This window comes from Nothobranchius furzeri, chromosome 1 (genome assembly GCF_043380555.1).
Source record: "Nothobranchius furzeri strain GRZ-AD chromosome 1, NfurGRZ-RIMD1, whole genome shotgun sequence".
Lineage (NCBI taxonomy): Eukaryota > Metazoa > Chordata > Actinopteri > Cyprinodontiformes > Nothobranchiidae > Nothobranchius > Nothobranchius furzeri.
Genome location: NC_091741.1, coordinates 60,131,561 through 60,158,156, shown reverse-complemented (window position 1 = coordinate 60,158,156; position 26,596 = coordinate 60,131,561). Strand labels below are relative to the sequence as shown.

Genomic DNA, 26,596 nt, shown 5'->3' with positions numbered 1-26,596 from the left:
TTATTAGTGTAGCTGTCTGTCAGGTCAGAATCATACGGAGCTGTTAGTTCAGGACTCTCCCTTCTCAACAGAACTAGTAGGGGGAGGGGTGATGTCACCACATCCTGCTTGTCTGTTGTTGCTCAGCTGACTGAGTGCTTTTTCTCTGTTCAGCTGTGGCTTCTCATATCTGCAGGCTGCCGAGAGCGGAAGCTAGGTGCTTGTTTCAAGCAGATCCTCTAAAAACAAAGTTTAATTGGAGCAGAGTTCCAATGCTCCCAGTTATAAGTCCGTCCTTTACAGGCGGCACGGTTTCTCCCCTCACGGAGCCCTTAAGCACAGAGGTTCACACATTAAACATGTTCCCGGCTTCTAGCCTCCATTGCGCGTGACGATGCCCGACATGAGATTCTATGAAGCTAGGAAACATGATTACTTTACAGTTCGTGACAAATACCTCCCCGTGTTACCAGAAACGAGGCCCAAGTCACACAGATTCTTACATATCAGTCCTTCACTAGATTTTGATCCAGCCATGACGTTTAATCGCATCTCACTTGTGCCTCAGCACCCGGACAGCGCCCCGCCGCAGCTCCATACTAGCTTTTCCAGCCTCATTCTGAAAGCTCCGGTTACAGGATATTGAAAGATCTATCTGCCATGGCTGGTTAAAAGTTTTTCTTATTCTTTATTTATTTTTATTTTTTGCCTAGCTTTTATCCTTGGCTTTTCTTGCGTCGGAATGCCGTATTTTCTTTATACCTTTTTAAGTTGATCGTCCGTTCTCCCAGATTTCTTTCCTTTTCGAGAAACTGGTGCGGTTTTCACTCCAAGGTTATAAGCTTAATAGGTCCTTAGCGCGCAAGCTTTTATCAGCCTAAAAGACAGTTCTACGTCGGATAGCCCGGTATCTAATATTTAGACCTTCACTCCGTAGCCCCACGTTTGGCGCGCCATGTCGTGTGCCCGTCCCATTTACCGGTTCCTTTAAAACCCAGTTCCGTTAGAACTTATGAGACGGTGCATCCATCAGGGTTCGATGGGGATGTCGGTGAGTATTATGGTATTAGATCCTGGTTTGGGCGTCCTAAGTTAGAATCATATCTTTTATTTTAAAGGTGAAATAATATGTAAGACCTTTCCTTCTGTAGTAGCTCACTTCTTTTTAAGCAATCCCGTTATCTTAAGGTTTCTTTATATTAATCTGTCACAAACCGTAAAGTAAGTCCTGATAATTCCAGAACCCATAATTAATGTGCTTACCTCTGTGCAATTAATGATCAGAGCCCCCACTCGTGAAGCTTTAGAGAAAACCTGAAATAATCAGGATTATGTTTCTTTTTCAAAAAAGGTTTATTACAAAATCTAAATACAAAAATGGGTAGATGAAAAAACAACTGCTATCCCCCACGGAGGAATTAGTTCAAAATGATTAAATAAGAGTTAGTTTACACCAGCTCTTGTCTTCTCAGAATCTCCCCAAGAACTCACTTGTCTAGCTCTGCTTCTCTCCAAAAAACTGCCTGTCATCCCCCATCCAGCAGGACGGGGGATGACCCCTCCAAATCTGCTCTGTCTCTTCTTGTCCTCTGCCCCAGCTGCTGTCGAATCTCTCAATCTCTCTCTGCTGTTCAGAGCTGTTCTTATATACCCTTCCTGGACCAGCTTAAGGTCATGGGGTCATTTACCAGACACACACTTTGTAGCTCAACACAAAACATTTGGTGTCATTTTCCTTCTTAACACAGGTCATTGCATCATCTTTTGCAGCATTCTTCAGTTTCTCTCCAATGTTCCCGAGAGGGCTTCTGGATCTGATGGGCTTGTCTTCATTCTGTTCTCCTCCAATCCCATCTTTCCAAGCCAGGGGTGGGGCAAAGAGGTGGGGTCAGTCTCCTGACCCTTCGCCCAGTTCTGTCCTCTTGTCCCTGTGACCCTTGTGTGACCCTTGTTTCTGACCACAGTTTTTTTGACCTGCAGCCCAACTCCTGTCGACTGGTTGATTTTGCTCGCACAAGCCAGTCCAGTGTGGCTCACCTTCTGACCCCGTACTTGCCACTGTCTTTGGCATGTGGGACTCGCAACAGCATAAACATGGGTTTAAAAAATAAACTAAGTCAATCAAGAGCAGCAACTGGACTGTTTATATCTTTTCAACATGGATCTCAAACCTTCATATTTCCTCATTTGAAAAATGTTATCACTTAAGATGAATCACCTGAAGGTGAGACATTAAAAGGAACAAATACTTGTCTAAAATAAGCATTGTTGACATATTTGATTTCTGCTTAAATTAGTTTTAGTATTAGTGTTTCTGTCTAACAGGGATTCAGTGAATAATAATTATCTCCTCTATTGCAGATAGAGTCCTGAACAGGCTCTAAAGAAATGTGCTTTACTATGGGATTGATAAGCTAACAGCTAGTTTGAACACAGCTAGCACTAAGGTGTGTGAATCCCAAACTAAATCAGCAATAAGCTCCCTAAATTTGTGTGAGGCTTTTTCGAGTGCTGTGTTACATCCATGCACCACGCAGCGGCGGGTAACAGCGTTGCTCTGTCGTAACGTAGTCCCAAGTCTACATCGGCTCCTGGACATCCTTTGTGTTACTTCTTACTTTTCATTTGTAGTCGACATGATTATTGAGCTCACCAGGAATAACTTCCATTGTTTATGCTAAGCTAAAGCAGATTGGCTGCTGCCAGACCAGAATAATTACTGTGGTTACAAAATACTATTTCAAGTTCTTTTGATTAGTGGTATCAAAGCCTTTTTGAAATATTTCCACAGGGAATTTGTATTACATTTGACTGGCATTTGAAATTCTGGGTTAACACACACACACACACACACACACACACACACACACACACACACACACACACACACACACACACACACACACACACACACACACACACACACACACACACACACACACACACAGGTGATGATGAGCTATGTAGCCACAGCTGCCCTGATGCACACTGATGTAGGTGAGACTGCATGCTGAACATTGGCACCACACCGGTCCCTTCCCACCACCAGAAGGCAAGGTGGGTTAAGTGTCTTGCCCAAAAACACAACTGCAGCATGCTCTGGCAGGACCCGGGATCAAACCTACAACTCGCTCTCCCTTCTGAGCTACAGCTGCCCCTAAATAAAATCATTCCTTAAAAAAAATAACTGGCCATTCAGTCTCTTTTCTAAATATTTTCACATGCATAAAATAACAAATTTATGTCAGTGATGGCTGTTGTTCTGGCCTTCATGAGGCTGTTCAGCTTCAGATTGTCTAAATGCACAGATGTTTGTTTAAAACCCGATGCTTCATCATAGTGGGAATAGATATGATGGTAAATGGCCACTAACTAAAGGTTAACTTACTGGGCGATGGTGGCACAGGAGTTAAGTGCTCGCTCCGTGATCGGAAGATTGCAGGTTCGAGCCTCGCTCAGTCTGTTGCTGTTGTTGTGCCCTTGGGCAAGACACTTAACCCACCTTGCCTGCTGGTGGTGTTGGGAGGGACCGGTGGTGCCAATGTTCGGCAGCCTCGCCTCTGTCAGTGCGCCCTAGGGCTGCTGTAGCTACATAGTAGCTCATCACCACCAGGGTGTGAATGTGTGTGTGAATGGGTGAATGACTGATTGTGTTGTAAAGCACCTTGGGGGGTTCAGGACTCTAGAAGGTGCTATATCAAATACAGGCCATTTACCATAACTCTGTAGATCTGAGCAGAAAACAATATGGCGGACTGTTTACCTTCCACTTGCTCCTGTGTCTTGGGAGAGTTTGTCAGGAGGATCTCGGGAACATGACTTTCAGCATCAGTACTGTCTTCAGTTACACGTCCTTCTAAAACTTCTACATTAAGAGCTCCATGTCTTTTATCGTCTACCTTTTGGTCTTCAGAAGGATTCGGGTCATCACGACTTGTGTTTTGAACCTGACTGTGCTCATTGCCCGGGGAGACTCCTGGAGGTGAACCTGCCAGCAGCTGCTGAATGATTTGTCTTTCAGATCCTAAATCGTCATGGCTATTTTTCCTTCTGTTGCTCTTGAATTCTTTTTCTTCTACAGCTTTGAAAATGTCTTGATGATCAACGACGTCCTTTGGACTGAGTTGATCATCAGATGTAGCATGTTCCCCAGAACCACTGGTGTCCTCAGCCCCACTGCCACTTCCACTATATATTGTACTTCCAGCTGTGGGTTCCTCTTTACCTTCAGTCTCTGTTTCTGTCGGCATACCAGAACCTGTCACAGCAACACTTTGGTTCTTCTTTGTTTCTTCATACAATGCATTGAGAACCTTCTCAGTGTCTACGGTGTCTTCCTCCTCTCCACTCATCTCAAAGTCGTCTCTCTTGACCCCTGTTCCCCCAATGCCCCCATCTCTAAATGGATCCCTTTCCATGGGAATGTCATTTGTAAGGGATTTGCTCTTTCCCCTTGTGTCCTCCATGCTGAAGCTTACAGCTGAGTTCAAAAAAGAAGAAAATGTAAAGTGAACTTCAGCCTCTTGATCGTGACCAAATGCATTGTTGCTGTGGCCAAAGCCTGATCCACTCTCTGTCAGGCCATCTGATGAACCCAGACCTAAGATGCTGAGATCATACTCATCTCTGTCTGTGCTGGCTTCTTCCTCACCGTGATCATGTTCTGACGATTCAAGTGTGTTCTGAATCCAATGAATGCTTTGAGTATTTTCCTCAACAGTGGATGTTGTAGTTAAATGGGCAATACTCGAAGAATAATGGGAGGGGTAGAAATGAGGGTTTCCCTGAGAGCCAACAGTTGAAGACCCTGGAAGCTGCTCCATATTTATCTGTGAAGAATTCAAAGACTTATCCTCAGGGAGTTTGTATTTTTGAAGCACAGGGGACAGATAGGAGATGTCGGTGGATTGACTGAAGGGTTTGACCAATGGAGGTGTTACCACAACCTTATTCCCCTCAGTAGAGCGAGGTCCATGAGAAAAAGAGATGGTGGAGTTCATAAGGGTCAATGGTCTTAGATGGTTGGGAGTATTTGTGAAGTCGGACGACTGATCAAATGCTGAGTCCTCAGTCCCAGATGTTGTTGTCTTTACTGCAAGGAAAGCCAAACAAAAGCACGTTGCCTTTCAAATCTACCTTTTTGGGGGTCAGAAAAGACGTCTTTTAGGTTTAGGCAAGCCAAGGCTAACTCATCTAACAGTGAAGATGAAAAGATGAGGCCCGCTTAAAGAGAAGTCTGCTTTTGTTCAGGACAGAAGAAAAGAACAACCACCAGGGAGTGCTGTTGGGCCACAGAAAGGAATGCAGGCAGGAAAAAAGTCCCAGAAGTAGATGCTAATCACCAAAACTTGAGAGGACTCAAGTAGCTGATTATCATGAGGTGGGAAAACACTGATCTCTTCGAGTAACATGCAGAAAAACTAGCCAAAGGTTTAACCGCTGTAGAGTATGCCATGGCCCCTGATTATCACACCAGTCACAAGCTGCATCTCCTTAATCCTCTCAGCCACCAGCGCTACCACTACCAACATAACCATATCACGTCACCTCACAAAATGCCCCAAAGTGACAGAACACAGCAGTGGTTTTTAGAGAAAGGCAACCATTGACAGGAATCATGTCCAGCTGTCTTCCAAAAAAGAGGAACATTTAGAGAGCGCTGATGTTGAAGGAAATCAGAACATTCCCAGCCACCTTCTAAAGGAAGTGGATAGTTGGGATGGGTTTTCAGAGTCTTACCGTTGAACAGGGGCTGAGTGGTGTGCATCAGCACTCTGAGCAAAGACGAGGTGGTGAATGATTTGTAGACCGAGTCGGTCAGAGCATTGCCAGCTGTCGTAATGATTTCCTTTGTCCAAACTGAGGATGGGGTGGAGGAATCTGAGCTGATCGGATTTTCTTTAGCATCTTTGGAGGTCGATGGTGAGCCTCTTTGATCTGTGGACAAAATGAGGATGAAGATGATGTCATGTGAGGGAAGTATGGTAGGATGTGACACAGCGTTATGTGGCAAACCAGGTTTAAACATTGTGTTAAATCTGACCTGGCACCACTGAAGTGAGCTCTGATGCTGGGTTGGTGCCCGCTTCCAGGGGAGAGCTGGTGACCGTGTCTTCATAGAAGATATCTGTGACTTCCTTTATAGGAGGTGTGGACAAGTCGGACTTAGGGGGTTCATTTTCTCCTTCGTGGTTTGGTGGATCATGATCTCTTGACTGTGAACAGAAGAGAAACAAACCCTTGGGTATTTTTGGGATATGTTTAAATTTAGAAATGACTTAACTTAGTCAATGAAAACCAATTCTGACCTCAGGGGGCAGCACTGACAACGACGCCTCTTCTGTGATTTGCCGATGGACTGGCGGCAGTGTGGAGGTCCGAATCACTGGAAAAAGAAAGCCTGGCTGCTCAGACACCCGGCCAACCCAAATTGCACTGTTGCTTTCAAAACCTGAACTTGTAAAAGGATGATGTTCAGGGGTCAGCTGGTGCCCCTCTATCCAGTTCTGATCAGGCATGTTTGGGCTCGGAGTTCCAGAGGGATCCTGAGAGGTTGACGGCACTTCAGTCTGAACTGGGATGTGTGAGTTTGTGTGGGCTGGGCCTGTGGGCTGGTTTGGGCTGAGTGCAGGTTGTTTATTTTGGTAAACTCTTGGGATCTCCTCCACTGGACTTTGATCTTCTGCAAACAAATCCACTTTGTTCTGGATCTTCTTCCATCCAGCAGCATTTATCACCTAAAGACAGAATAAAATGTTTTTATGTTTCTTTAAACACTGTATTTTCATTTCTCTTTTCTCTAAGAAAACAAATTAGCTGAGGTCGTAAAATAAACATGTGCTCAAGAAAATTAAAATCCCCCCAAAGCGGCTGCTTTTCCCCTAAACTACAAGTCCAACACACCACTGGTCTCCACCGATAAGCCTTAGCCAACATTAAGTTGCTCATTTGCACAATAATCACATTTGAAGATGAGACTGAATTCAAGTGCAAATGCAAACTACGGTAATTGAAATTTACCTCCTTTGGGTTGCCGTCAGGAGACGAATCCATTTCTAGAACCAGAGAGAAACGTCTGTTAAAGACCAAACTGTAAAAAGTCCCAACAGTGAACTGGTGTGAGTCAGTACCGGGGTCTTCTAGAGGCATGTCCACGATGATCTGATCACTCCACCGTCCTCTGAGGCCGTTGGTGCACACAGCCACCACCTGGATCACGTAGCTGACGTTGGCCTGCAGGTTGGAGATTATGGCCCCCTGTGGAGAGCACACATGGCTCAGTTCATAGTGTTCAAACCAAAGGAAGCAGTAAATTCAGAAAAACTTTCTATTGCATCTGTCTGTCAATTAAATTGTTTTCTTTTAGTTAGGTTGAGTTTTGTATTTTATTTGTTTATTTTTATTGGAGGGGGAAATTTGATCAGTGGTTTTCTAAGTTTCCTGTCACGAACTGAAATCTTTAAAAAGATAATTGAGGCCATTAGTCTGAGATGCACTTGTCATTTTGCTAAATACTGACCACTGAACTTTTAGGGGGATGACCACTTCTGAGAAGATCATCAGCCATCTGAAATATTTTCCACACATGAATTATCCTTTCTTTCCGTAAAAAAAAAACGGTTTACAGATTGTTTGGAAATGACCTTTAACACCTTACATTTCTAGGTTTAATGAACACGGTTGGGTTTTGTACCATGGGCGGAACGCTGGAGTGCTAAGGGGTTAACACTCAGACTGATGGTCGGTAACAGCTGCAACTCAAAAATCACTGATGATATATTTCTTCATTGTGTTAACACACACATATGCTCCAGAGGGTTAGCTAATAGATGCATCTGATCTGCAGCTCCTGGCTGAGAATGAACCTTTTAAATTCTGTGGAAACAGGAAGACTGTTTTTTTCCTCACAGTTTTTAGTTTTTGTTAATGATTCTGGTTTGATTTAAAAAAAACAACCATGGTATAGGCCAGATATTTTATGTCCTGAATAAAAGTTGACTGAAGAAGTGATTTCTATTTTCGAACATTTTATTCGTCGGCATTTAGCTGCAGGAGGGGGGGATATTACTGTAATATCTCCCAAATAACTATTTATGTGTCAAATGTACCAGTGAAGAGTGTAGATAATGATGTAACATGGGATGAAATTGCATGGATGAGCCATTTTTGTTATGGGGTGTTTTTTTGTTCTGAGATGTGCGGAGATGTTTTGTACCACGTCTTGGTCTCCATCGGTCCTGTACTCTTGCTTGTTCGGCTGCTTGCCTTGGAGGCTCTGGTATGTGACAGTGTACCAGTCGATGGCGGTGTCAAACACCACACGAGGACGCTCCCACATCACCACGATGGTGGTGTCGTTCTGGGCATCAGCCTGAACGTTCTGTGGCTCCGAGGTACAAGCTGAAACAGAGATGAAGGAGGAATAAAGTCCAAAGATGACAGGATTTAAGAGTGAATATCTCCAAATGCCAAACAAAGAAGTGATGCTTCAAGTTCAAAGAGTTCAGAGGTAACTTGATGTTAATCAGCCTGACAGGGATCAGAATATACGGAATTGTGAATTAAAAGGCTTGGTTGTGTGTGTGTGTGTGTGTGTGTGTGTGTGTGTGTGTGTGTGTGTGTGTGTGTGTGTTTAGAGCAAAAACACGCCTTTTCTGAATTTTTGAACACTTTATTTCAATTTCAAAAAGAGCTGCAACATAAATTGCTGAGAGGAGCAAAGCCACTGAACTACAAAGTCGAACTCCCTGGTAACCCAAAACATCCAATTTGGAACTGGGTCGACATTATGGAAACAGGGAGAATCATGGATTTCTCTCTGATGCTCTTGATGGTGTTGGAGGACCGGCTTTCCACCACAGTGAAAGAACAGATGAAAGGTGTCATTTTTCACTCAGAAGATAAAAAAGTGTGTTATTAATGTAACATCTATGTTGATTCCTGCAGAGAAATTCAGTTTTTCATACCTAATTCTGCATAATTCAAACCCAGACAGAAGGTTTTAATAATGGAAAAAATAGCATGCTGTGAGTAGTTCAGATTTGCTGATCAACTCAAATGGATTCACTAATAAGTTGTTTTACATGTAGAAGTCAGCCAGTGAGTAAACAAGTGATGTGAAATGGTTTTTACCAACTACGGCTGTAAAAAGGAACTATTTTACACAGAAAATCTGAATGAATTGTGTCAATTCTGACGGGAATTTGGGAAACAACAATAGACAGCCACAGCTTGACTCTCCCATTTTCCAGTCAGAATTGACAAAGCTCCTCGAATGAGAAGTGAAACATCTTCAAGATACCATAGAAGTCCAGTTGCCTTCATTTGAACCCTTTTGGACTGTGTTTGAAATATTTGCATAAAATTGTCCAATCAATTTCCTACCAGCTTTCAAACACCTTGGATTTCCCCTCCAGAGACCATCAGACAGTGGTGAGTGTGGACAACTCTGCTGCCATCGCGAGGATAGACATGAATATGTGGATGAGCCATTGGGTGCGGGAGAGCAAAACAGTGTCGCCGCCATTTTGGGTGGGTTTCTTACTCTCCAAACCCAACTGGAATCAACACAGGGTGAGCAACTTTGCCCATGTTTTGTGCAGCCCACGTATTGTTGCAACAACAGCCACACTATTGAAAATAGATCATGTGGGATTACTGTTGACTTTTCTAGCCTACCTGATGGGATTAAATTAACTCATTCACTGCCAATGACGACTTTAGTCATTTGCATTTTTTTACTGTGTGGGCATCAGAACGAGTCCCCACACCGTGTGAACAAACATCCCAGCTCTAAAGCCGATCTTCATCTGCATATGTCATACGTCACGTGATCAGGAAGCAGAAAATCCATGTGTTAAGAGATCGTTTTTGGCCGCTGCTGTAAAAAAAGTGAGGCGCGAACCGGAAAAGCTTCTGCTGATCGCAATTCAACAACGGATTATGAAAGAACGGATAACGCTCGAAACGCGCAGATTCTTCCTGATGTAAGAGGTGAGTTTACTCTTTGTTTTGGTAGTTTTGGCGTTGACATCATCCTAGAGCACAACATTCTGTGACTTTTAAAAAAAATGCTGAGAAACACTGGCAGCGAAGGGCTTTACTGATCAGGAAACAGCTGGCAGTGAATGAGTTAAATTAATTTTATTATATTTTGATTATCTTGCCACACCGCAGGTCTGACGTTGTTAAAAATCATAATAAAACATGTTTTTTAGTTGGGTGAACACCTTCCTCAGTAGTAATAAATGCACTGGGGGCGATTGGGGACCCATCCAACATGGCGGTGCCAGTCCACTTTGCATCTACATATATGGTGTCTCTGATCGTGAGGCTAACGCTAACTAACTTCCTCTCTGACCTCATTGACGTGGCTTCCTCTTCACTTCAGGATCAGGGTCAAATATTTATTGACGGGAGATCTAAGTTTCTGAACTGCTTAGCTCCAACATATCTAATGGAACTGCTGCACTGTCACACTCCAGCAAGACCCAAACCAGAACCAGGTCCACCAACTACTTCCTGTTGGATTCTCCCAGATCCCGACAGAAAACCAGCTGCAGCTCTGTCTCTGGACCAGCCTGCCCCTGAATGTGAGAGTTCCTCAGATCGTGAATGGTTTTTAAATCCTGCTGAAGATGCTTTCATGTTCACAGACGTTTATAAAAAGTAGCAAGTCAGTGAGAAGGTTTTGGTTAGAAAACAGGTGATGACATACTTTGGGTGAGCACATCCTCGACTCCGGTGTAGGAGGCAAACACCTGACCCATAAATTGCTGCTGCTGCTCCCTGAAGTTGTTCTGCAGATAATCCGTCAGCATTACATAACCAGCCTGTTCCATGGTCATCACCTCGCAAAACACCTCCAGCTGGTGGAGCACAGACAGAAGAGGTGTGAAAGAAGTTCAGGACAGCGAAAATGAAAAATGAAACGAACATGTCTCAAAGAAGCAAAAAGCTGCTGCTGCCTGTAACGATGTGTAAGAGGCTTGTGTCGGTGCCAGGATGAGGCAGAGGGAGACAGCGCTGCACTATTTTTGGTTAGCGTGAACATTCTGGTGCCATCCTGCTTCACTCGAGCCAAAACACACACGCACGCATAGAGCATTTTGGCCTCGTCTTTACTCACTGATATGTCCACAGAAGCAGCGCAGACCTCCTGATGCTGCTTGTGTTGCCATTTTCAACCAGATCACCATAACAGAAAGGTGTGCTGTGATCAGACATTCTGACTCAACCTGCCACTTCACATCGCTTCAATATAACACGTCTCTTCCCTCTTTAACATTCATCTTTCTTGTGTGTGTCAACGTGAAAACAGTTAGCATGAAACCAGCCACAACCACAGGCACGGCTGCTTTTTAAGCTAAAAAAAAAAGGAAAAATAAATGTTGCTTTATGCTTTCAAAGCTAAAACAAGGTAACAACTGAATGTTTATTGACCTGTGTTTCTGATATGGCCGCAGTGTGTTTAAAGACGATCCACTCTACCGACTCGGAGCAGGGAGGAGAGGTCAGGGAGCCGTTGTAGATGTAGTATTTATCTGTGATGTTCGGCAGCAGGGACCGCAGCGTGAAAGCTTCCACTGACCCGCTCTTACCTGGTGGGAACGGCAAAAATCAAATTAAACTTTTCTGTAAATAGTGTCAATAAGCTGCTGTCAAAAACAACAACATGTTTTTCTTTAGAAATACATAAGTAAATCTGCAACATAAATAAGAATAAAGTTGACTAGGATTAAAAATTTTCATTACTGTCTAAAGGGGACAATTCTTTTTTGTTTTTGTTTTATTTTGTTTTTGGTTAAAAATTACCTGCCTTTTGAACCACCTGAGTTAGGAGAAACAGAGTTTAATGCTAACTAGATTGATAAACTAATAGCTAACGGAACCTAGACCAAACAGGATTATTGCCGCCTTATAAAAAATTTTATTTAAAAAAACAAGTTTGCTCTTTTTTTTAACACATTTGCTCATCGCACATTTGCAGTTGTCTCGAGAATGAAGGGACAAAAAGCTCTGGCGCTCCTGTCTCAGGAACTAGGACCTAACAGCAACACAACTCTCTCACGATCCAGGTTGATTTTATTGTAATAAGCTGTGAGTATTTATCCTAGCTTACATGCATGTTAGAAAACCGGCCTCTCAAATAAAGTTTGTTCTACGCCGGTACAGTAGGTCTGACTTTTGCGTGACCTTCGTCATCACCCTTTCCTTATTCAGCTCTTTCTACTTATTCTGCCTTTTCTCGCGATCCACTGATTTCCCACTTTCCTATTCATTTTCTCCCTCCCTTTCCTTACATTATTTTTCTTAATCACAATTAAATACAATTTTTTTCTCATTTTAAACATATTTTTAATCATCACTTCCGTGACGTCCTACCTGTTTAGTTTGGCTAACCTGTTTGCAGAATGTCTTCGGATTGCTACCGCATTATCTGGGTGCTTAAGATCAATTAGAACCAGTCCGCCTTCTGCCAGACTAACTCGTTTATATGAATAAAAGCAAACAATGTGAGTCTTTTTAGGGCAATACTTTGGTTTTCTGATGTGAATGTAAACACACTGACTGACTCCATTTGTTCCACACCTGTCAAGTCTCTTGTTTAGGCAGGAAAACTCTTGCATTTTACCCCTCTTCGCGTATTAGTAATTTCTCAGATTATTGGCGATGGCCTAAGCTCTGATGGTCCGCCATAGTCTGATCTTTCTGACTCACTCACACATCTTTGAGTAGATAGTTTTACATTGTTACAGCTTATTTCTTAGCTGTCGTTTGTCTAGTGTGTGTGAACATCTGAACGCTGTGGTGATCAGGTTCCTGCATTGGTAGTTTACATATGCATGTTGGACATAAACACTGTTGTTCATGATTATTTCTGTTTGAATGACCCACCAAACCTGCTGACAGACTCGATGGCCTCCTGAACAGGAAGGAAGTTCTCGTTATCGTCCAGGCTGACCTGCAGAAAAAGTAATTATTTTGGTTTTATGGGATTTTTAGGTTAAACTAAACTATTCAATGTCATAATCAGGCCATCTTACCTCAAAGAGAACAGCCAAGGCAGTGATCCTCCCTCCTCCTTTAATGGCATCATCCAAACTTTGGAAATCATGAGGATTGTAACAGTAGATCTGCATCTGAGCAACAGCCAGCATCACACATGTTATCTCCATGAAGAGTTTACAGGTACACACGAGAAGATACTGCTGCTCCTTACTTCCAGTGGGTATTTCATCCCATTCAGGCTGTGTTCTGACCCCGCTGATGTTGTGTTGCAGCGCCCCCAGTGGAAGTGAAGGCTGGCTACACGAAACCTGGAGCTCAGCCCTCCTCCACTCACAAAGAACTCTCCATCCACATTAATGACCACTGAAATATAAACAAAACACTAAAGAACTGGGAAAATGGCAACCATCAAAACTGAAATGTAAGGTTTAGTAGAAGGCTTTGTTCTGGATGAAGCCAGACACCATATTACAACCAGTCCTCGAGTAATTGTGATCAATTATAATTCAAATGAAAACACGATTGATCCAGCAAAGATAATAGTAGAGATGTAAGAAAATATTACCATTAAGAGTGTTTGATGTCATCAGTCCACCATTAATGTTGGCTGTTATCGGCGTCAAAATTTAATATCGGGAAAATATTGGTCTCGAGTTTCAGTCTTTTAACGACACAAATTTTACATACCATACACATATTATACATAAAACTCCTCAGCTACTTCTCCTCTCTCTTAAAATGTCTAAATATAACATATCTGAAGTCTAGTTTTAGATTCAACTGCTGAGGACTAAATAAATATGGCACTTTTCCTATTATTACTCAAATTGAAGTAGTTGTTATTTTTCACTAGGGGCTGCATGACTTAATAAACGGAGAAGGAAGTGACGCGCCACCATCAGCGTCAGCCTGAAGAAGCCGGCAGCTGTTGGCGAAACTGTAGCGTCAATTACAGGTAACAAAACCGTTTCTGTGTTTTAAAAAAGAACTACAACATGGAATTAGAAATAACGCACAGCAAGAACACACCTAAGATGCATGACTTAATATTTTTTAAAGTCGACAGTCAAGTAATGAAAATCTAATCGACTTTGACTAGTCATTGATGACATCATATACATGAAGCGGCTAAAACTGACGATGGGTGACCAAGCGTTTATTTTTCCGACGGGAGGGATAGGTTGGTTCGCTGGAGTATTTTTTTTTTCACGTGTCCTGTCTGGCTGTGAAGCAAACAGAATTGATATCTGAATGCTGGTGACAAGCCTTACAGATTTACTCTCAGGTGGAGCATCAAAGCGTCTGCTTTTAATGTCACGCCTGATACTTAAAACTTTATTGTTATTGTTGTTGAACGCTTTATAATTCCGACCAGACACGGAGACAGAGGTGAAAGAGAAAGGAAGAGACAAAAGGCGTGTGTGTGTGTGGGTGGGGGGGTGGGGTGGGGGTGGGGGTGGGGGGGGTCTACAGAAATAAACAATAATGAACAAGAGTCTGCTTCTAGACCTGCAGAAAGAGAAAAGAAGAAAAAAACAAAAACAAAAAAATAATGGGACACAACAACAATACAACAAGATCAAGCAATTACTGCGTCAACTTGATGAAGAAGTATATAATCAACATTGTTTAACTGAACAATCACACGATAATAAATCACAGTGCATTAAGTGCCCACCAAAGCCTTAAGACATGCATTGAATGTGCCCAAGTCCATACTTATGAGAGCACCATGTGAGCACCTGTGTGTACACGCGCTTGTTTATGTAAGGTTTATCTATAGGAGCGTCCAATAGAGAGTGTGAGGGGCCACAGATCTGCCTCCTAAAGATGGGCAGGAGATGGAGGGAGCTCCAAGTCCCAGAGATCCAGGAGCTGCCCCAGAACACAGGAACTATAGGGAGACTGCGACCAGAAAAGCCCCTGCTCCCCTCGAGAGGCACAGAGGATCGCCCCAGGGGGCCACAACCAGCAGCCGGCAGAGTCCCGGGAGATATTGGCGGTAAGCCCACAGGCCTGCCCGCAGCCTCCCACCCCCTAGCCGACCACCCCCGCCAGGGACCCAGCAGGGATCCAGACCCCACCAGGCAGCCACCGGGATTGGTCAGGCAGACGCCAAAAATCTTAAACTCCCTGACCTGGGAGTCACGACCCAGGCAGACCAAGGCACTGCACTCCACACCAGGTGTGGCAGGGAGAGGGTAGATGAAGATCTATATCATCAAAAGCAGTCCCAGGAGAAGGGAGGAGCCAAAGGCCCCACCTGACATATACAGTCATACACAAACACAGTCACACACTCCCTCCCTCATGCTCACACATACACATACAACCAAAGACTTACAAAAATGCATGCCGGACACCCACTCATGCTCCCCATACACACCCTATTCACTCTGGTCCCGGTACTGCTGCACATGGGGTACGACCATTACCGGTTTCCAGAGTTCAACCCTTTCTGCTGGGGTGCTGATGAGCAGGCTCCCCCGCCCAACGCTGAGCACAGCAACCCACCACACCAGACCCCAATCAGACGGCCATATCTCCCTCCTAGCCTCCAGCCCCAGGAAACCAAGCAACAACTGAGGTGTGTTAAGACCCCTAGTCTCTCTCTGCCTGCTCCAATATAGTGTTAGTGTGTGTTGATGAGGTGTATTCCACGGCTGTGGTGAGCAGGCAGTGCGGGCATTGTCTGGCCTATGCTAGCTGATGCCACAACACCACCCCACTTGCACCCACAGCCCTCAGTGTCTAAGTGCAGTTAAAAATTGGAAGTGGGCACCAGCACTTGGGATGAGGCTGAGAAACCCCCCTGCCAAATGCCGTTGAATGTGCTCACTCCCAAGGCCCTAAGTGTGTGTTTGCGTGGAATGTCGTTGGTGGAAGTGTTTAAGGTGCAAATAAAATTGGGGGGCAGGTTGCCACAGGAATGCGGAAATGGGGTCCATACCCGCACCCCCTGACTTGTCCACCCCCCAAGGTCCTATGTGCATGTTTGAGTGATGATGTGAGGGAGCAGGAGGAGAGAAATGTGTGGGGATGGGGAGGACTAAATAAATATGGCACTTTTCCTATTATTACTTAAATTGAAGTAGTTGTTATTTTTCACTAGGGACTGCATGACTTAATATTTTTTAAAGTCGACAGTCAAGTAATGAAAATCTAATTGACTTTGACTAGTCGTTGATGACATCATATACCTGAAGCGGCTAAAACTGACGATGGGTGACCAAGCGTTTATTTTTCTGACGCACGGGGGTGGGTGGGGTGGGGGGTGGATTGGTTGGTTCGCTGGAGTTTTTGACAATTAAAATTGCGCCCACACTTTCAAAGCTAAACATCTCTTTTAACAATTATAGTTTCTGCATCTTTACTGTTCCCCTGCTTCAGCCCCCCACCCCCCCACCCCTGCGCAGCGGCCACAAATCCACTGATGTGCCTGCACTCTCTGAGTTCCTGCTGCTCTAAACATTAAAATAATTATTTCATTTTCTGTTCCTCACTTCTGATTACCTTCAATGGTGTCTGTTTGTTGCAACCGCCAGGTACATAAACTAACTTGTTTTATTTGACATTTTCTGTCCTGTCACTGTTTATTATCTTCCTGCATCTCCTCTCAATCCTAAAGAAAAACTGTTACATGGCTTCATATATATTCACTTTATGAGTTACCTTTGAAATGCAGTTCCAAAAGATCTATCAACCCCAAAAACAGCGGAGTGCGAGCTGCGCGCCGGCCGGACCGGTGAGGTGAAATTGCCGGAGGACAAAACAGGTGATGCGCTCCACTCCACACATCAGACACAAATAAAAGACAGAACATATAAAAGGAAATGAGCCGACATGAATGATTGCGTGTTAAATTTGTTTTTGAGGTGGCGACACCTAATTTGATAATGTTACTGTGGCCGTGCGCAGGACGTAGATGTCTGGAGCGCGTTAACGATCAGCGCTTTGCATGCGCAAGCTGGTTAAGATTAGGATGGGGGTAAGGGGAAGGTTAAATTGCAAGAGGGTAAAGGTCACTATTCGGTCAAATATCCGATTTACAGCGGGCGTCAGATAGCCTCCCGATGCGCAGGGGCTCATCACCTGCTGCCTTTTCCGAGGACTGCATCTTGTCGGTCATTTTTACGTGACAGCGACTAGTCGCTGAAAGGCATACAAAGTCAGTACAGAGCAGTGAAGTCGACTAGTCGACTAGTTGATACAACCCCTAGATTTCACAGAACATCGTCGTCTTCCTCCGCTTATCCGGGTCCGGGTCGCGGGGACAGCATCCCAACTAGGGAGCTCCAGACTGTCCTCTCCCCGGCCACCTCCACCAGCTCCTCCGGCAGGACCCCAAGGTGTTCCCGGACCAGATTGGAGATGTAACCTCTCCAACGTGTCCTGGGTCGGCCCGGGGGCCTCCTGCCGGCAGGACATGCCCGAAACACCTCCCCAGGGAGGCGTCCAGGAGGCATCCTGACCAGATGCCCAAACCACCTCAACTGACTCATTTCGATGCGGAGGAGCAGCGGTTCTACTCTGAGTCCTTCCTGAATGTCCGAGCTCCTCACCTTATCTCTAAGGCTGAGCCCGGCCACCCTACAGAGGAAACTCATTTCGGCTGCTTGTATCCGCGATCTTGTTCTTTCGGTCATTACCCAAAGCTCATGACCATAGGTGAGGATTGGGACGTAGATCGACCGGTAAATCGAGAGCCTGGCTTTCTGGCTCAGCTCCCTCTTCACCACGACAAATCGGCTCAGCTTCCGCATCACTGCAGACGCCGAACCAATCCGCCTGTCGATCTCCTGATCCCTCCTACCCTCACTCGTGAACAAGACCCCGAGATACTTAAACTCCTCCACTTGAGGTAGGACCTCTCTCCCGACCCTGAGTTGGCAAGCCACCCTTTTCCGGTCGAGAACCATGGTCTCAGATTTGGAGGTGCTGATCCTCATCCCAGCCGCTTCACACTCGGCCGCGAACCTATCCAGCAAGAGCTGAAGGTCAGAGCTGGATGAAGCTAGGAGGACCATATCATCCGCAAAAAAGCAGAGAGGAGATTCTCCTGCCACCAAACTTGACACACTCCACACCATGGCTGCACCTAGAAATTCTGTCCATAAAGGTAATGAACAGAACCAGTGACAAAGGGCAGCCCTGGCGGAGTCCAACCCTCACCAGGAACAGGTCCGACTTACTACCGGCTATGAGGACCAAACTCACGCTCCTCTGGTAAAGGGACTGAATGGCCCTTAACAGAAAGCCACCCACCCCATACTCCTGGAGCGTCCCCCACAGGGTGCCCCTGGGGACACGGTCATAAGCCTTCTCCAAATCCACAAAACACATGTGGATTGTTTGGGCAAACTCCCATGCCCCCTCCATCACCCTTGCAAGGGTACAAAGCGGGTCCACAATTCCACGGCCAGGACGAAAACCACATTGCTTCTCCTCAATCTGAGATTCAACTATCGATCGGACCCTCCTCTCCAGTACCTTGGAGTAGACCTTTCCAGGGAGGCTGAGGAGTGTGATCCCCCTATAGTTGGAACACACCCTCAGGTCACCCTTCTTAAAGATGGGGACCACCACCCCGGTCTGCCACTCCACAGGAACTGCCCCCAATGACCACGCAATGTTGCACAGACGTGTCAACCATGACAGCCCTACAACATCCATAGCCTTGAGATACCCAGTACGAATCTCATCCACCCCCGGGGCTCCGCCGCTGTGTAGTTGTTTGACTACCTCAGCAACTTCTGCCCCCGAGATTGGACAGTCCATCCCCAGAACTCCCGGCTCTGGCTCCTCCTCGGAATCTGCGTAGGTGGGATTGAGGAGCTCCTCAAAGTATTCCTTCCACCGTCCGACTATAGCCCCAGTTGACGTCAGCAGCTCCCCATCCACCCTGTAAAGAGTGTGAGTGAGTTGCTGCCTTCCTCTCCTGAGGCGCCGGACAGTTTGCCAGAACCTCTTTGGAGCCGATCGATCATCTTTCTTCATGGCTTCACCAAACTCCTCTCACGCCCGAGATTTTGCCTCGGCAACTGCCACTGCTGCACCCCGCTTGGCTATCCGGTACCTGTCTGCTGCCTCTGGAGACCCACAGACCAGCCACGCCCTGTAGGCCTCCTTTTTCAGCCTGACGGCTGCCCGAACCTCTGGTGTCCACCAGCGGGTACTGGGGTTGCCACCACGACTGACACCGGCCACCTTGCGACCACAGCTAGCAACAGCCGCCTCAACAATCGCAGAGTGGAACAAGGCCCACTCGGAGTCAATGTCCCCCACTGCTCTCGGGACGCGGTCAAAGCTCTGCAGGAGGAGGGAGTTGAAGACAGTCTTGACAGGTTCTTTGCCAGGCGTTCCCAGCAGACCCTCACTATGTGTTTGGGTCACAGAACGTTATTTTTTTAAACATCCATGATGGTGACATGGGATGATTTAGTTTCTCTTTTTTTATGAGAGGGGGACACAGCATGCATCGGTATCCGTTTGTATCAATATCGGAAATGATAGTGTCAGACAATATCGGTATATTGGATATCGGGTAAAAAGCCAATATTGAACATCCTGAATTGCTGTGTTTTGTTTTTTGATATTGAATCAATATTTTATTTAGAATTTACAGGCAAACAGATAATAGTTTTATGTGGGGCAATTCAAACTCTGACCGTTAGGTGGCAGCAGCAGGTTTTACCGCCTTCTTTCTGACCGAACAACGATTTATTTCGATAACACTGGATGTGTGTTGGAAGCACCTGGCCTGAGTTCTCCAATAAAATTCAGTCTTAAAATTTGCAAATCTTGTCTGGCTCTTAGTGTACCGTATCGCCTCCCCCATTTTGTGGTGTAAGCCTGCAGGAAAGAGCGAATCAAATCCTATTTTTTTCCCCACATGCTACTCGTATAGGATTTTTGTGACAGTTTACCAACTAAAGCAACTATGATAAATAAATGCAAACTTTTCCCGTTTCAGATTTTATTAGTAAGATGCATAAGTTAATTTATTTTAAGGTGTATTTTTTTTATCTTTTATTCAAACAGTTAAGACAAAAATTAGGTATCCCCTTCCAACACTTCAGGTCTGATGCGTACAGGTTTGGAGGTGAGTAGGTGTTTGTATTTTCTATGCCAACATACTTCCTCACATTTCTGAAAGCGTGCTTGAACTAGAACGTATAAATACTCCAGCCATGCTAACCAACGAGGCAAATAACAGCTCCTTATCAGATGTTCATCCCAACAGAGCCGTTATATAAAAAGGGCCTTTTTGTGAGGGGCTTCTGGGAAAAGGCAGACCACAGGCTGGATGTAGCTCTCAGAGTTAGATGAGTAATTTCAGGCGAGAAATCTCTAACAGCTGAGAAACGCCATGAGGCTCCTGCAGGTCTGTGGAGTGACTGATTTAAACCAGCCACAGAGGGAGTAAAATCTTAATTTATGCCTGAAAGCAGCGGAGTAAATCACTGAATATTGGAAGGCATGTTCTTCATAAAAATAATAAAAAGACTGTTTTATATAATGTTGTTTAGCTTATTTCTATCCAAGTGTCTGATGTTCCATACCAGATTTCATCACTGGCTTCAAAAAGTAAAAAACAAACAAACATAATTTTAAACGTAGTAACAGATAGATCAAACACACACACACACACCAGCTCTCTAGTCCTGGTGGTATCGGAGTGATGGTAACGATCCTGTAGCTCAGACAGCTTTCATCTGTTTATCAGTTCAGACATCCCTTCATGTCTCTTCACATCGTCCTCTCGTCCCCCTCAGTCTCCTCCCTCTATATTCATCCTGCTCTTTTGTAGCCTCTTCTCTCTCGCTCAGCTTCGTCTGCCTCTCAGCATCGACCCTCTCTCGTTTACTACATGATCTCTTGATGCTGCCATCACTCTGGTTGCTTTTTCTCAATTACCAAGTCTCTTTTGTCTTCTTCTTTTCTCTCTGCCTCACTCTTTCCACTTTAAACCCCCGCTCCCCTCCCTATCATTAACCTTTGGGTTATGAATGATGTCTTTTTTTTCTTTATTCTTGCATCTGAGAAGTTAATCTTCCTTTCATGGCTAGGGATTACGATGCAGTGCTTTAAAGCATCAAAATGTGAAAATCTTTTCCCATAAAATAAATCTGCAGCATCACAAGCACAAGAAGTCCAAGCGAAAACTTTGATTTCCTGCAAAGAGACGACCAAACATGTCTTCTTGGACACAAAGCTCTTAAGATTTTTTGGGTGAATGTACATTTTCACATTACAAAAGACATGTTATGCTTGTTTAGCATAAATATTCAGGATGAAACTGTGGACTGTTACCAACGTACCGGTCTTCCCATTGTTTTGGATGGTGGTGAACTCGGAGGTCGGCTTGTCCCAGCCCTCCAGCTGTAGGTTCTGGAACTGCAACCTGACCTGTGTAAACATCTCATCAATGTCCACGGGAGACTGTCTGGCTCCGTTACAGGATGGGTACTTCTTACCCCAGCTCCGCTGGTTAAGGCTACCTGTGTAAAATAAATAAAATCTGGTTTAGTTATTCTAGACGCTGTTTAAACTCTGCTGTTGCAACAGTTCACTGATGAACATCCTGATATAAACCTAATTAAACACAAGCAGGAAGGAAAAGCATCATCAATGTGTTCATACTGGTACTTTATACTCTTGCCAACTGTTTCTTCTCAAAAAGGGCTGCCATGTCTGTTTCCCCTTTTTCCCCTCTTGTGATCTTTACAGCACAACGCTGCCACCCGTGGATTGTGTTGGAACTATTCTGCTTACTGCATTTAGGCACATTTGCAAGCATCTGGGTAGTGTACTGACACATGCAGGATATTCATGAAGAAGAAGGACAGAGGGCTCCATTCATGAACATCTGTGTTTTTAACAGGGAGCTACAATAGGATTTTAGCTTCCTATTGCCGCTTTTACGTTAGAACGGGCTCGGTCGCGCCAGGTATGGTTTATTGTATTCACATCTGGGTAGACTGGTTTTTTTTTCCGTGCTCAACCAGCCGTTTTTTCAGCCCTTATCCCAAGACAGTCTGCTTCGGGCTGATCTGGTCCAACACACTCACTGCCCAATGACTGGCCAGCTCAATATCACACCTACCGTTAGAGGGAGCCTCCGATTGGCTGGTAGAATCAGCCAGCACAATTCATATCACGCTGGATACTGTGGAGTTAAACTGCCTCTAAGTGTAGCTGTCTCTCTCTCTACTTCTCTGTCTCTTTCACTGAGCCATGCTGTGAGGCGTGCGCACACACACGCACACACACACACAGACAGCACTGCCGAGGCTTGAGCTGCCCCAAGCGAGGACAGACCATCGACATATATACAGACACAGCAAGTCTGGATGCAATATCAAAGTCAGAGCCTCCAAAAGCAACAATGCTCACGTCCGACACCACAGATTTCTCTGTGCATTTTTTGCCCTACCCACATGCTCGAAGATTTCTGCGTTCCTGAGAAGTCTGTGTGAACAAAACCTGATGGTGTGGGACCCGGACTCATGCCATCTAGCCCGGAACGGGCCAAATGTGAAAGTGGCTTAAGAGGAGGGTGGAGGACACCACATATGTTCAGGTCACATCCCTTTAGCAGCATTTGTTGATATACATAAGGTCAGCAGTAGCTCAGGTGGTAGAGCGGGTTGCCTCATGATCGGAGGGTCACGGGTTCGATTCCAGCTCCCACCAGGGGTATCCTGCTGTTGTATCCTTAGGCAAGACACTTCACCCAACTTGCCTGTGTTAGTGGTGGTCAGAGGGGCCGACGGCGCCAAATGGCAGCCTCACCTCTGTCAGACCTCCCCAGGGCGGCTGTGGCTACAAGTAGCTTACCATCACTAGCAGTGTGTGAATGTGAGAGTGTGTGAAAGCATCTCTGGGGGTCGTGAAAAGCGCTATACAAGTTCAATGCATTATTATATAGTCATATCATCAAAATACTCTGCATGTTGAGTGTACAAATATAACAGTGCCCCAGTCCTGATCAGTGAATATGTGAGGGCAGTAGCAAACCTCATGAAGATTTCAGTCACACGTGATTAACCATACCATACCAGAATCATCACATTGTGATCCAAGCATCACATAACCCCATTACACCCCTTCTGCCATCTGGACACACGTAATGGCCATTGTCTCGAGTCAGCCCTCAACTTGTCTTAACAACTGACTTCAGCTGAGCTACGGATTTGTGCTTCCAGCTGCCTTTAATACAAGAGACTGCTAGAGTTGTAGGGGACAGATTCAGCCAGGTCACCTGTAGGACTCACTGACAGCACCTAGGTACAGTCTGTTAACAACCCAGCATTGTGTGGATCTTCTGTTTCCTGTGGAGGTCCTTCCATCATCAGCCAGGTCTCCCGGTCTTTCCCCAGTCAAACGTGTAGGATCAGCACAGAGATCAACAGATTTCAAGGTCCATTCACAACAGCTTTGGGCAGACTTTCCTCAAGAGAGGATACAACAACCCAACTGCGTATTAGGAAGTGTCTAACTTAACTTTTACTCAGTTGTCAACTTAAATGTTTCATACGTGTCATTTTTAGAGGAAAACAACAACCAATCTGCTTGGGATTAATTACAATCGCAGCTGAATCCGTTTGGTGCAGGAGGGATCACCGGCTTCTGCATCATGTTACACAGAAGATCCTATTTGCTTTGGAACAATGTCACTCACACGCTGTTTTTCTCCTTAAACCATTTTCATCACAAACATCTGAGCTTTGCCCCTCTCACACACACGTATGCTCACTGCAGTGCTGGGCAGAAGGCCGCAGACAGCCTGTGGGCAGCCCGCTGAAGTAGTGGAGGAGTATTCGACTAGAATACTTCTTGGTGTGTAAATGTGAAAACTTTTTTCTTTTCCTCTTTTTCTTTTGGATAACGCCACATGAAGGCACAGATGCAGGACTAGTGTGGGTGTGTTTGTGTGTTTTAACAAGGCTGCTTTTCACATGAATTATGTAAGAAGAGCTGAACACAAACAAACATCCAGACAAACACAACTTCCAGCCTAACATGCAACACAGTCAAAGCAGAAACACAGGAATAAACCTTCTAACAATCTAACCAAAGAAAAGATGGATCACATGCCTCAGGTAAGAAGGTTTAAATTGTGCACAGGAAGTGAATGCACAGAGGTTTGTTGATAGATTAGAGTTTTTTCACTGGCATTATCATTCTCTTTGTCTAATGTCTTCATTTATTATTCATTTTTTTCTCTACCTTTACATAAATGTGACAAACATGCATTGTGTGCATGGTTGCACACAACAGAAATTCACTTGTGGAAAAAATCCTGAATTTTCCACTGCAGACAAGAGCACCTGCATTACTGGATCTACTTGAGTCAATTCTTCCAGATAGATTGAGGTAGCTGCATTTTAATGACTGATGATTCTGATTGATATCTGCAGATAATCAGCAACAAATAAGGATGCCCTGTGTTAACCCTCTGGAGGCAGGAGCTGCAGATTTGCAACATTAAAACCTACCTACCTGGTTCCTCCACATACGTATTTCATGAGCATTTTCAAACTCAGAAGTGCCCCTGAAGGACTTAGTTGTTTGTCCTTTTATCAAAACTTATTTTGAGCCTGAGAGGGTTAAAACTGTTTCCCTTCATTTGAAAACCCCAGTGTGAAATACAGTGGGGCAAAAAAGTATTTAATCAGCCACCGATTGTGCAAGTTGTCTCACTTAAAATGATGACAGAGGTCAGTAATTTTCATCATAGGTACACTTCAACTGTGAGAGACAGAATGTGAAAAAATATCCATGAATTCACATGGCAGGATTTTTAAAGAATTTATTAGTAAATCAGGGTGGAAAATAAGTATTTGGTCACTTCAAACAAGGAAAATCTCTGGGGCACATCTTTACTGCTGTCATTGTTAAAGTCCGCCTGGTCATTTTTGTCTTTCTTTTAATAAATGTGCACAAAATGTATCCTTTTTCCCAGGACAAGCTTAGCTTTCATTATCTGTAAAGATTTTGAAGTTATTGTGTTTAAATTGCCCTAAACGGTGTAAAAATAGCATGATAAATGATTTTTCTGCAGAAATTTATGAACAGAAAATATAAATGTATATGAACACTAATTCTGAAATCATGTTGTCATGGATTTTTATCAATATCTTTATCAATAACCCATTTCCTAGAGTGAAGACAGAAGGAGACAATGAGCAGACAGGTCAAACAGTTATAACTGTGGCAGATGCCGAAGCAAATGCCTCGAACATCTGTTCACAGGGTTTATTTATTAAGAGAGATAACAGGTAGAGAGAGAGTCGGTGTGTGTGAGTGGGACAAGAATGTGTGTGTGTATGAGTAAGTGAGCATGCAGAGAGGCATAGAGCAATACATTACATCCAGTTGATTTGAGTCCATGATCGGGAATTAATAAACAGATTTTTTCATAACATATGTATTAAAACCTTGTGTTGATTTCTCTTTCAATGTAACCTTCCTTGCAACAGGATTCAGACATTAGACTGTTTTGTTTTTATTTTATCATAAAAAGCTTACACCTTCTGCTCCTTTAATAACAAAGATTTACACACAAAGCCACATTTTCACCTCCAGTAAACACACCTCTGCTGTATGTGCATTTGTGTGTAAGGGGAAAATGTCACACACACACACACACACACACACACACACACACACACACACACACACACACACACACACACACACACACACACACACACACACACACACACACACACACACACACACACACACACACACACACACACACACACACACACACACACACACACACACACACACAAATGAATTCCAACATAGTGCTACCATGGCAACAAGTAGCTGACAGGTTGGAGAAAAGAATAAAAAAATATTATGTAAGCTATAGAAGAGGATTTTATTGCAGAGTGCCATGCTCGTTTAAATCTGTAAACACTTAAAACTTTGAGAAAATTATTTGGACCAAGAGATATGAAAATGACATGTGGCAAATCTCAGCACTTTGTGTCATGTAGAAACTGCCTGTGTGCCTACTGCTGTCAAATTCGAGATATTTTAACCAACTGTGTGAAATTATAAAAACCTCTGCCTCCTTGCTGCTTTAAATCTTTTATGTGTTTGGGTTATATAAGACTCAGCTGAACAGAATAGGAACCAATTTGGAGCTTTAAAATTAAACTCTGTGACAATGTCATCAGAATTTAGTTCACTACAAAGTCCATAAATTTAAAGGTCACATTTAATGATATTAAAAACCTATTTTGATAATCAGTAAATAAAGCCAGAAAAATCTGAAATACCAAAGACATTAAGCTGACATTAAGGACCGGTGGATCTTTGCCAGCTGTTGAGGTGTCCATGGATGAAATAAGTCCCAAGGGACTCATTCTGAAGAAAAGAACACTTTACAATAATTTAAAGACATGTGGGTTTTTTTTACTTCACAATTAAAACGGCCCTTATAGAAATTTTACAAATAGAGTACAAACTTTTCAGATCGCAAAAACTATTTTAATAAATTGTTATTCAGTGTAAGAAAAAATATTATCAAAGATGTTAAATTTGAGTGAAATATCCCTTAAAGGTTGATTATGGAGCAATTTCATAA

General features: G+C 44.2%; 1 protein-coding gene across 3 annotated transcripts in view; it reads right to left on the bottom strand.

The window, feature by feature from the left end:
• The window catches only part of ptprz1b (protein tyrosine phosphatase receptor type Z1b), a 97,274-nt gene that overhangs the window by 13,867 nt on the left and 56,811 nt on the right, over positions 1-26,596 (bottom strand). For 2 of the 3 annotated variants that reach the window (XM_054739493.2, XM_054739494.2), the window contains exons 3-15: positions 21,312-21,491; positions 13,202-13,353; positions 13,026-13,121; positions 12,877-12,943; positions 11,422-11,579; positions 10,697-10,847; positions 8,195-8,379; positions 7,110-7,236; positions 7,000-7,034; positions 6,288-6,716; positions 6,023-6,194; positions 5,719-5,916; positions 3,743-5,071 (exon numbers count right to left, since the gene is read on the bottom strand). In XM_054739493.2, the coding sequence (XP_054595468.2) occupies positions 3,743-5,071; positions 5,719-5,916; positions 6,023-6,194; positions 6,288-6,716; positions 7,000-7,034; positions 7,110-7,236; positions 8,195-8,379; positions 10,697-10,847; positions 11,422-11,579; positions 12,877-12,943; positions 13,026-13,121; positions 13,202-13,353; positions 21,312-21,491 (3,279 nt within the window). The remainder of the gene's footprint in view (positions 1-3,742; positions 5,072-5,718; positions 5,917-6,022; positions 6,195-6,287; positions 6,717-6,999; positions 7,035-7,109; positions 7,237-8,194; positions 8,380-10,696; positions 10,848-11,421; positions 11,580-12,876; positions 12,944-13,025; positions 13,122-13,201; positions 13,354-21,311; positions 21,492-26,596) is intronic. The other variant, XM_015955030.3, reaches the window with a different exon arrangement.